Genomic DNA, 11948 nt, shown 5'->3' with positions numbered 1-11948 from the left:
CTAGAATGATCTCGTCTAGGCGAGATTGGGCTCGCTTGGGCGAGATCCTCTGGGAGCTTCTGGCTTGGGCGAGTGCTAGTGTGTTCCAGCTTTCCCTTTTTAGCTTTATATATTCTCCTTTTGTCCTTTCCTCTCCATTCCTCCCTAGAATCCTGAAATTAACACAAATTTGGGAATAAATCATTCTTATTCAAATTAAAATCACAAAATATGTAAAAGGGTTTAAATTCATAAATTATGGGTTATTTTATAGTTATTTTATCAATTAATATCCATAAGTGTTTGTATTTTAATATGAAATATTACTTAAATCTCGCACTTATCAATACTCCATGGAAATGTTTATCTCCTCTCTCTTGGATCATGCACCTAAGAAATTAATTAGAACAATACGAACTAACTAAGAAACCAAATTTTAAGTTAATGAAGACTCTCAATCATGCGTTCAAGTACAACCTCACCCAAAAACCAATTTTTCAGGAGATTAGAATATTGATGACTCTTTTGCGACAAGTGTACTGAGTCAGAAGTAATAATTTGTCCCTAAAGACAGATAAAGGAACAATTATTTAAAAGCCTAATAGTAGCATTCACTAAGTATAAGAATATGTACAATAATTTGATTTGAAATATATTGACATAAGTTTGCATGAAAATTAATTAAAAGCAAAGTAAATGATTTGGATGACTCAATTGGGAAAATTGCGAATAAGGTTAATCATTTTTACTCGTCTGTAGTTTCAATGAATAAAACATATGACATCTCATCTTGATTGACATTGATGCACATATAAAAATTAAGATAGTCTCCTAAATATCGATTCCTCGCATATTTATAAAAATTCTTTATCATTACGAACAAATGTTATAAAGCAATTGACATTTCAAATCTATTCCTAACATTCAAATATGTTAAGCATTATCATTTAGGTCAGATACTCATAATTACTTTCCAATCAGATCTAAGAATCAAAATCATGAATAGTTTCAACCTTTAAGAATAAAATGATAATATCAATCATCAATTAAGAACTGAATATTATAAATAAATATCACCTCAATACATAAGAGTTTGAACAAATTAATCACAATCCCAAAGGAAAGAATTAGCCATTCATATTGGCCATTACAAGCATGGAAGCAAGAAAAGAATATCTAGGGTGTTTCTCCTTCACGGTTGCCTCCTCTACAGTTTTCTATCTTTCCATATACCCTCTCAATGATGTTTAGGGTTATACTTCACGCCTTTTATTTAACCTAATTGGGCTTAGGTAAAGTGACATCTCGCTTAAGCGACATATTACTTGCTTAAGTGAGTTTTACCAGAAAAAGTCAAACCTCACTAGAGTGAACTCGCTTAAGTGAGCCTTGGGCGAGTTTCCAATGCTCCACTTTTTCTTTTTTTCTTGTCTTTAATTTGTTCATTCTTCTATAGCTCTTTTATCTCCATTTTCCCCTAGAATCATGAAATTAATACAAATTTGGGAATAAATCATTCACATTCATCTTATAATCCAAAAATATATAGAAAGGTTCAAATTCCTAAATTAGGGGTTAAATTGTAACTATTTTATCAAATAAAGTCCATAAGTGTCTATCTTTTGGTATGAATATCACTGAATTATGGCACTTATCAAATATTAAAACAATTGTTATAGAGAATTGAAAAACGAAATTTTATTGATCAAAACCTCAAAACTCAATGGAGAATTACAAAGGAATCAACAAAAGGTTTATTCTTCCATGCGAGGAAAAAATACAAAAAAAAATAAACAAAGAAATTCATTTTGCACTCAGAGATATTAGTGCCATCTGTGTGCTTCTGATAAGTGTCATATTTCGGTAATATTTCATATTAAAAGACAAACACTTATGGATATTTATTGACAAAATAATGATAATTGAACCCCTAATTTATGAACTTGAACATTTTTACATATTTTGTGATTATAAGATGAATAAAACGATCTATTCCCAAATTTGTGTTAATTTCAGGATTCTAGGAAAAAAATGGAGACGAAAGGGTTAAATGAGAATAGACAAGATAAAAAGGAAAAGCTAGAACACTTAAAACTCACTCAAAAACTCGGCTAAGCAAAATCACTCCAAAGGAACTTGTCCAAGCGAGCCCAATCACGCCTAGGCGAGATCACTCCAAAGAAGTTGGGGTTTTCTCGTCTAATTCGCCCAAACGAGCCCAATCACGCCTTGGGGGAGAAGTCACTTAGTCCAAGCCCAACTAGATTAAATATGAGGCGTGAGATATAACCCTAAACATTATTGGGAGAATAGAAGGTCATAGAAAATCCTAGAGGAGACAACTCTCAAGGAGAAACATCATGAATCTTCTTTTCTTTCTTTCCATGCTTGTAATGGCCAACATGAGTGGCTAATTCTACCCTTTGGGATTGAGAGTAATTTTTTCAAACTCTTATGTATTGATGTGATATTTAAATATAATATTTTTTTCTTGATTGATGATTGATATTGTCATTTTATTCTTAACGCTTGTTTTATCATGATTTTGATCCTTAAATTTGACAGTTTCTAACCTAACTGATCATGCTTAACATATTTCAATTCTAGGAATATAGTTGAAATGTTAATTGCTTTTAACACTTGCTCGTAACAATAAGGAGCTTTATAAATGCAAGGAATCAATATTTAGGAGACTATCTTAATAGTTTTATGTGTAAAAAATTGATATAAATGAATTTTATATGAGTATCAATATCAATCAAAGATAGAATATTATTATGCTTTTCAAAGTACAAATGAGTGAGAATGATGAACCCCAATCCCAATTTTCCCAATTCAATCAACCAACTATTTACTTTGCTTTATTTACAATTCTTGTATATTCGCCATCATCCTTAAAATAGAAGGAGATGGGAGGGTCGTTCGGCTACGGGAGGTTACGAAGGCCGCAACAATCATTCAACAATGTCACAACTTTCTTTTTCTCGAACTTCCCAGACAACTATGGCGAATATGATATGGTAAAAGTGTTCTAACGCTGGGCAAGGGTGAAAGAGGTTTTTATTTCTCGTAGAATGAATAGGTGGGGGAGAAGATATGGGTTCGTTAGGCTGTTCAACGTGGTGAATGTTCGTGGGCTCGAAAGGGAAATGGACCAAGCGTGGGTTGGCAATATGAAGCTATACGTTAACATTCCGCGTTACAGAAGATCTGAACTGGTGCACACAGAGGTTCCACTCAGAGGAAAGGGGGTGCAATCTGAACGCAATAACGTGGAAGAAAGGAACGGTCACAGGTTCAAACTCAGAGAAGGGAACAAGAAGGAGGAGGGAAGGCATTATAAGGGAAAGAAAAGAAAGGAGTGGAGAGAGGTTAACAAAAATCAATCTTATGCGGACGTCGTGAAAAAAGATCCACTAAACGTATGGAAGGGCCCTATCTTTGAAACAAAGCATCAAACTCTTCCTTGGTTGAACAATAGTGCAGTAGGTTTCTTCTCTGGAGAGCTGAGCTACAATCAGGTGTGCGAGGAGTTTATCTTGGGAGGGATGAACATGGTAAAAGTGAGATATCTGGGGGACAACATGGCTCTCATAACACCCAACCAGGGAGTGAGAGTAGAGGATATCATTCGAACCAATAAGCAATGGTTTGAGAGTGTGTTTGAGGCGGTAGAACCATGGACCGATGCACATGTAGCAGGTCATAAAATTATCTGGGTTAGGTGTTACGGGCTCCCTATTTCCTTGTGGAATAAGGACTGCTTTTCGAAAGTTGTTGGTGAAGTAGCATCCTTGGTGGAGGTTGACAAAGCAACGGAAACTTGGGAGAACTTGGAGTATGCCAGACTTCAGGTTCGTATTCCAAAATCGTGTAGTGTGAAACTAGCGAAGGAAATGAAGATTAATGGTCAAATCCTAAACATTTACATGGAGGAAGAGCAATCAGTTTTCTTCGAAGGCAAATGTAAGTGTAAGTACAATCTCTACGAATCCTCAGATAGCATCACTTCTTCGGATTCGTTCGTGGAGGGAACAATCTGGTCGGAAAAGAGTGTTGAAGAAGAGGGCAGGCCAGGAGAGGCGGCGCTGCGGTGGTCGGAGAAGCTAGCGCAAGGAAATATCCCTAATAAGACAAAAGAACAGTTTGAAGAGGAAGGGGAAATGCTACAAAATCTGGAGCAGGTAGAAGGTAACAGTGCTTACACGAATAAGGCAAAAGCGATGCAGGCAGAATTTGTAGAGGCAGAGGTAGGGGAGTCAGCTTTTTCGGTTTCCCACATGGTTAACATTGCATGTAAAAGCAATTCTGTCCAAGTAGCACTGACCAACTTTCTTGTAGCTCTAGAGGCCTCAAATTGTAGTAAAACAAATATGTATGTAAATCATGAGGAGTGCAGGGATGAGGCCCAACAAGAAAGTCAAACCGAGCCCAAGTGGAATGAAGCTGGTCAGGAATTGGTTGTTGCTACTTCAGCCCAATCAAAATCAGGCCCACTTCGTGTGAAGACTGAAAGGACGCGATTGGATGACATGCACTCATCATTAGTTACCAAAGGTGATAGAAGCGTAAAAAGCAAAGGGTCAAGGGGGAGAGAGGGTGACGTTGAACGACCAGGAAAGGAGTTTGTGCAGGGGGGGGTGTGTTGTGAACAATCAATTTGCGGTGAAGGTTCTAATCAAAAGGGCAACGATAATCACGGTGTTCAGCTTGCGAATTTGGGCGAAGAATTGGGAGCAGAGGTGTCCAATAAAGCATCCTCATTTATTCAGAGAAAGAGCAGAGGATTGTGGGAATTGGGAGAAACAAGTAGGCTAATGCAAGGAAGAACAAACCACCAAGCAGAAGGCACATTGGAGGGCAGTTCCTCAAATTCAAAGGTCAGTAAAATTCCAAATGTAGTTTTTTGCAACAGTAGATGTAGGGAGGAAGACAAAGAGGAAGAAACATCTGACTTGTGGGAGGTAGGCAAAAATCTAGGGGTTGCCTGTCGTAAGGATGAGGTTAATGTCGTAGAGGAAATTGAAAGAATGGAGTCAAGAGATCTTGAGACAATGAAGAAACATCATGAGGGGAACACAGGGGGTTACATATGATCATTGTAAATCTGAATATAAGAGGGGTAGGAGGAGGAATCAAGGCTAAATACTTGAAAAATTTGATATTGAAGGAGGGGGTGAAAATGACATGCCTACAAGAAACCAAAACAACTTTGTTTTCGGATGCTCGTTGCTTTGCTTTGTGGGGAAATAATGAAGTGGGTTGGATACACAACGATGGAGTAGGAGGGGCGGGAAGTCTACTAGTAATGTGGTATAAACAGTTCTTTGTATATGAAAGGCATGTGGAGGGAAGCGGATTTATTGCGATCTTTGGCCAACATGTGAATTCCAAACTAAAATGTGCGGTGGTCAATGTATATGCGTCATGCAACATGAGTGACAAGAAGAAGTTATGGGAGGATTTATCAAGCGTGAAAAACACTAACCCGGGTTGGGCTTGGTGTTTCTGTGGGGACTTCAATGCGGTCAGGTCTGCAGGTGAAAGGAAAGGTGTTGGGGAAAGGGGAAGCCAAAAGAGTGAGATCAAAGGATTCAATAGTTTTATAGAAAGTAATCTTCTAGTGGAACTACCGTTAGTGGGAAAGAAGTATACATGGTTCAAAGCTAATGGCACATCAAAAAGCAGGTTAGATAGAGTATTGGTGTCGGACGAATGGCTACAAAAATGGCCTATGGGAAAGCAATACATCCAGCCGAGAGAAGTGTCAGACCACTGTGCAATAGTGGTGAAATGTGTCTCAAAAGATTGGGGACCTAGACCATTTAGATCGTTGGATGCTTGGCTCATGGACCCAGGATTCAAAGATTTAGTTAAAGCTATGTGGAACTCATATACGGTTCAAGGTGATCATATAACAGTGCTAAAAGACAAGCTGAAAATCCTCAAGTGCGACCTCAAAGAGTGGAATAGAGATGTATTCGGTCACTTGATCACAGAGAGAAAAAGGGTATTGTTTGAAATTGATAACCTTGATAATCAAGACGATGGCACTGAATTTGATGATCAGGGAAGGGTAAAGAGACTGGATCTAATAGGACAGTTAAATGTATTAAATAAGAAGACTGAATCTTTGTATAGGCAGAAAGCTAGGACAAGCTGGTCCAAATATGGGGATGCCAACACCAAATTTTATCATGCCACATTAAGATGGAGACGTATGAAGAATGAGGTGAAAGGAGTACATGTGGGGGATCAGTGGTGCGAAGAACCCGAGGTTGTAAGGAGGGAAGCAAAAAGATTGTTTGAAGAAAGATTTGCAGCCAAACATGACTTCGGGGTCAGGTTAGACAATGTACAGTTTAAAAAGTTATCTGTGGAAGAAAGTGTGAGTATCATATCCATAGCTACGGAAGAAGAGATTAAGGAAGCCGTGTGGTCATGTGAGGGATCCAAAAGCCCAGGCCCGGACGGGTACAACTTTAATTTTGTTAAACATAATTGGGAGGTTCTTAAACAAGATATTATTGCAGCAGTGCACCTTTTCCAAGCTTCCGGACGCCTCCCCAAGGGAAGCAATGCATCATTCATAGCACTTGTGCCCAAAGTGAGGGATCCGACATCCCTTGAGCAATTTAGACCTATATCTCTTGTGGGAATGCTTTACAAAATCATTGCTAAAGTTCTGTCATGTCGAATGAAGAAGGTGTTACCTTTGGTCGTTGATGAATGCCAAGCTGCCTTCCTGAGAGATAGAGGGCTACTCGATAGTGTATTAGTAGCTAATGAGGTCATTGAGGAATTGAGGAGGGGTAGGAGGAGGGGCTTGTGCTTCAAAATAGATTATGAGAAGGCGTTTGATTCAGTAAGTTGGGCGTTTCTTTTTGACATGCTTCAAAAGTTGGGTTTCCATAGAAGATGGATTATGTGGATGAGAGGTTGTTTGGAATCTGCAACAGTATCAGTGTTGGTTAATGGTAGTCCTACTGAGGAGTTCAAAGTTTCAAGAGGTCTAAGGCAAGGAGATCCCCTAGCACCCTTTTTGTTTATTGTGGCTGCTGAAGGGTTATCTGGGTTGGTTAGGCAGGCGCTCAGAGTCAATTTGCTTACAGGAATAAAGGTTGGCAGAGAGAAGGTCGAGACATGTATGCTACAATTCGCGGATGACACAATTTTCTTTTGCGAAGACCTATATTTCAATGTCATTACCATAAAAGCAATTCTCAGATGCTTTGAACTAGCGTCGGGATTGAAAGTAAATTTTCACAAGTCAAAGTTGACTGGAATTAATGTCGGAGAGCAGACTCTTGAAGTCTATGCAAAGAGCCTACATTGCACTCTTATGAAGATACCCTTTAAATACCTGGGGTTGGAGATAGGAGGAAATCCAAGGAGGAAGAAGTACTGGGAGATGATAATAGAAAAGTTAAACACAAAACTTAGTGCTTGGAAAGGGAGGTTTCTATCTATGGCTGGCAGAATTTGCTTAATTAAATCGGTCTTTACGTCATTACCGTTGTACTATCTATCTTTTTTCAAGGCACCAGAAATGGTTTGTGAGAGTATTATACGAATCCAAAGAAGATTTCTCTGGGGATGGGGAAGGGAGAATAGGCCAATACCGTGGGTGAGTTGGGACAAAATTTGTAGACCACTGGAGGAAGGAGGGCTGGGAATCAAAGACATCAGGAAATTCAACGCAGCATTTTTAGCAAAATGGAAATGGAGACTTATGAGTGAAGAAAAAGGCGTGTGGAAAGATATTTTGTTGTCTAAGTATGGTATGGATTCAAATCAAAGCCGTAACAACTAGAAGAATTCCTCTTGGTGGTGGAAAGACCTGTGCAAGAGCTGTGGTGAGGAAGAAGAAGTAAGTTGGTTTCATAGTGCCACTAGCTGGAAATTGGGGAATGGGGATAGGGTACGTTTCTGGAAGGACGCATGGACTGGCAGCAGGACTTTACGGGATTCCTTTCCGAGACTGTTTTCTATATCGCTGAATCAGGAATCAAAGGTGTCTGAGATGGGAATATGGGAGGACAATGAGTGGACATGGACGCTGGGTTGGAGAAGGTATAGGTTTCAGTGGGAGTCTGAACTAGTAGATGAGCTGCTAAGAGTGATAAGCAGAACCAAACTCATCAGGGAAGAGATGGATTCCCAGAAGTGGGAAGGGGACACATCTGGAGTTTTTTCGGTGAAGACGGCATATGAACGACTTACTAAATCTTCTACAGGTGGCCCAAATGCAATCTTTAACTTGCTCTGGCAGGTTAAAGCGTATCCTAATGTGCTGGTAACCGCGTGGAGGGCCCTTCTAGACAAACTTCCAACAAAGACAAACTTAATGAGGAGAGGGGTGATGATAAACAACCAATTATGTGTATTGTGTGGGGGTGGCAACGAAACAGTACAACATCTATTTGTGGAGTGTTCGGTAGCTCAACGTGTGTGGAATAGATGCTTTAGATGGATGGGAATTGTCTTTGCTCAACATAGGGAGCTGACATGTCATTTGGAGCAGTTCAGCTTTCAAGCTTTCAATTACAAGCAGAATATGGTGTGGAAAGGCATATGGGTAGCGGTGGTGAGATGTCTTTGGGAGCAGCGGAACACTATAATCTTCAAAAATGGTGTAGTGGATGATGATGAAATTTTTCATCTAGCACAAGTTAGAGCCTGGTCATGGATGAAACATAGGATGCGGTCTTTTAATTACTCTCTTGCGGAGTGGCATCTAAACCCTGTCCAATGTATAAAATGCTAATTCTATTTTCTTTGTAGGGGAGCCAGAGACCATGTGATGGCAATCATATCTCCATGGCAGAACCTAGCAAGATGTTTCCAATACAAAAGTGTGACAAATCTAGTATTTTTTGAGTCTGATTCAGGGCACAGGGGGTTGCTTCTAAACCATAGCAGATGAGTTAAGCAGGGCGAAAGATGTGAGGGAGGAACTTTTGAAGTCATGATGGTGCCTAAACGGAGGGGAATTAGAGTTGCTGATGTTTTTGTCTTTTGAATGTAAGGGGGTAGGTTGTAAAGGGGTAGGGGCAGTGGACTATGAGATGCCACCCTGATATGCTTTTTGGAGTCGATGAAAGGGGGAAGTGAGTAGATAATATTCAATAGGGTAGGAGAAGTTTTGTTTTCGGTGGCTTCTGCAACATAGGTATTCTTAAAAGCTGCAGATTGGGCTTACTGTGACAGCACATGCTGTTTTTTATCCAGGTGTAGGTATCTCTGTTTTTCTAGGATACATGCGATGCTTCAAGTTGATGTTTTTCTAGCTAAACTTTGTATTGTTTTTTCTATTGTTTTTATGCATTGTATCTTAGGTGACTTTCTTTGTATATGGGTTGGGACACCCCTGAAGTGTCCCTTTTATTCCATTTATTTGTTGCTGATAAAAAAAAACAATTCTTGTAATATCACATACAACAAACATCCATTAAACTTAATTATTGTTTTCTATGTAGTGAATATTTTACTTAAAAATTCAATGGTTCCATGTGAGTTTGATATTTGTCATTAAGGACAAATTATTACTTCTGACACAGTACACTTGTTGTAAAATAGTCATAAGTTTCCCTGACTCTCCTTAAATAGGCATGCTCCATGCAACCTCCTCCACAGTCCATGTTGGAGGCACCACTTTTGGTGGAGAAGATAATGAAGAAACTGATGGAGAAAATAGTGGAGAAAATAGTAAAGAAGATCCAACTCCTACTTAGGTGAAGAAAATTTCTCCTACTTTGCATAAAATCTTCTCAAATATTTTTTTCTATTTTGATTCAAGGAAGCAACTTAGACTTTTGCATATTTGACTCATTCACAAAGGTAAAACCATTTACTCTAAAAGCACAAAATTAACAAAAAATAATAGTTAAGGTCCAAATAAACTCAATTATATGAATCTTAATTAAAACAATGAATTTATTTATTATAATATTTAAATAATTTATGATTAAAGCTCTTGAGTGTGAATAAAATTATGCTCATCAAGAACACAAACATGTATGGTATGTCTTGACATCTTCAACATCTTTTTATTTATTTGAAATTATTTTTATTTTTATTATATTTTTTATAGTTTGACAATGGTTGATAAAGAATTATCGTTAAAAGTGTCCTTATTTTAAAATTGTCATTGTTCCTTTTCAAAGACGATTATTCTCAATTCGTCATTAAAAGGACATCGTAAATGATTGTATTTACATTAGTGAATCATTATTTAAATCCAAATATACAATGTAACCAACACATAATGCCTTATAGTATTAAGCATATCCCACTAGAGAACCACATTTGGTCCAGTTTAGGGGAGTTTGTGCACATACTAGTTCAAACCTGATACACAAACTTTCTTCAATTTCTTACCATCTCATCGATAAAGTAAAAAAAAATTACTTAATAAGCTAACATGTTAACATCTCACTACACACGATGATATCATACATATCCATATAGATATCATCGTGTACATATATGTGTGTGTATTCATGTCACCAATGATCTCACCTTACCATGTTCATCATACACATATTATCTTTAGTCATATATCGTCATTCTATGTATAATTAATCATATAAATCACACATCATCACAATATTTTATCGCTTGAATGACCTTATTTTTCTTAACTGGGAAAACTTTCATAGCTTTAATCGTATCAAGTCGCTTGTGCGAGATAACACACCTGAGAACAATACTAATTTGTTCTTTTGACATCACGAACACAAATATGTTGGATATCTCTGACATCTCCAAGATATATTTATTTGAATTCATTTTTATTTTTAACATTATTTTCATTTATTGTAATTCAAAAAAATTTATTTATGAATTTTTTCTTATTTTCAAAATTTGAATTTATCTATTTTCTTTATAATCAAATAATTATATAAGAAATTTACGTAAATTTGATACTTGGGAATTTATCCATTTTCACACAATAAACTATTTTTTCCCTTATATTATATGATAAATTTATTTTGGCACTGAGAACAAAAAAAAGATTTGCTTGCAAGATGAAAAATATTTCCGTGTTGTATTTTACCCATTCTTATAAATTCCAACAATATGGTTAGCTACTCATCATTCTCTATATTTTCTTATGTATTTCTTTGTCGGGTTTGAGTACTAAAAGGAACATTTACTCCACACAATTAAATTCAGTCAACATTCATTATTCAAATTATGATTGATTTTTATTGATGAGATTTTATTTTTTATGCAAACACTTTAAATTTAGAATTATAAAACTTGTGACAAAATTGTACTCCCTCCTGCGTTCATTTTTAAGTGTAGCACTCTTGAAATACTTCTGTTCCTATTTAATTTTTATTTTTAGAATTTAAGATAAAATTAATTACTTTTTTTTGTCTTTTATACTTCTTTTTTCACTTAATATTTAATTAGTTTATATATATATATATATATATATATATTATGATATAGAACTGAAGAGAAAAAAAAATCTATAAAAATTATTACATTTCTTGATATATCTAAAAAAAATCTAAAACAAAACACTTAAGAAAACAAGTAAGTAATAAAAAAAAATTGACAATTATTTTATATTATACAATTAAAATTTTAACTAATTTAAGTATCTTTGACTTTTGTTTTATTTTTAATGGTAAAAGTTGACATCCTCCCCGTTTTAATTAGGTCGTTTAATCTGTTTTGATAAACTATAATAAAGTAAATGATTAATGTAAAAGTAATTGATTAAATTTGCTTTTAGTATGTTCTGGTTGGAGGAATCCCTCGTTAAGTAAAAAAAATACGATTTAAAATTTTTTCCACGTAAATTAAATATAACAATAAATTAAACACCTCAACATTTCATATTACCTCAATTATAAATATACATACAACAAATTTTTTACTATTTCATATATGCATACAAAGTCCAATCATACGCTCCCGACAAAGGTTTTGACATACAAGAAGCAAACATAAGA

General features: G+C 36.4%; 1 protein-coding gene across 1 annotated transcript; it reads left to right on the top strand.

Moving 5' to 3' along the window:
* Positions 1 to 8002: 8002 nt before the first annotated feature.
* On the top strand, positions 8003 to 8905 carry LOC137805543 (uncharacterized). Its single transcript, XM_068605488.2, has 2 exons — positions 8003 to 8661; positions 8764 to 8905. Exons 1-2 carry the CDS (start codon positions 8003 to 8005, stop codon positions 8903 to 8905), a joined length of 801 nt encoding a protein of 266 aa, XP_068461589.2.
* Positions 8906 to 11948: the final 3043 nt, after the last annotated feature.

This window comes from Phaseolus vulgaris, chromosome 3 (assembly GCF_051622355.1).
Source record: "Phaseolus vulgaris cultivar YP4 chromosome 3, ASM5162235v1, whole genome shotgun sequence".
Lineage (NCBI taxonomy): Eukaryota > Viridiplantae > Streptophyta > Magnoliopsida > Fabales > Fabaceae > Phaseolus > Phaseolus vulgaris.
This window is presented reverse-complemented; position numbering and strand designations above follow the sequence as displayed.

Bases quoted from the DNA above. Each gene is read 5' to 3' on its own strand.
- LOC137805543 (XM_068605488.2), top strand. From the start codon at position 8,003: ATGGGAATATGGGAGGACAATGAGTGGACATGGACGCTGGGTTGGAGA. The intron at 8,662-8,763 runs GTCATGGATGAA...TTTTCTTTGTAG, and splicing joins CTAGCACAAGTTAGAGCCTG to GGGAGCCAGAGACCATGTGA.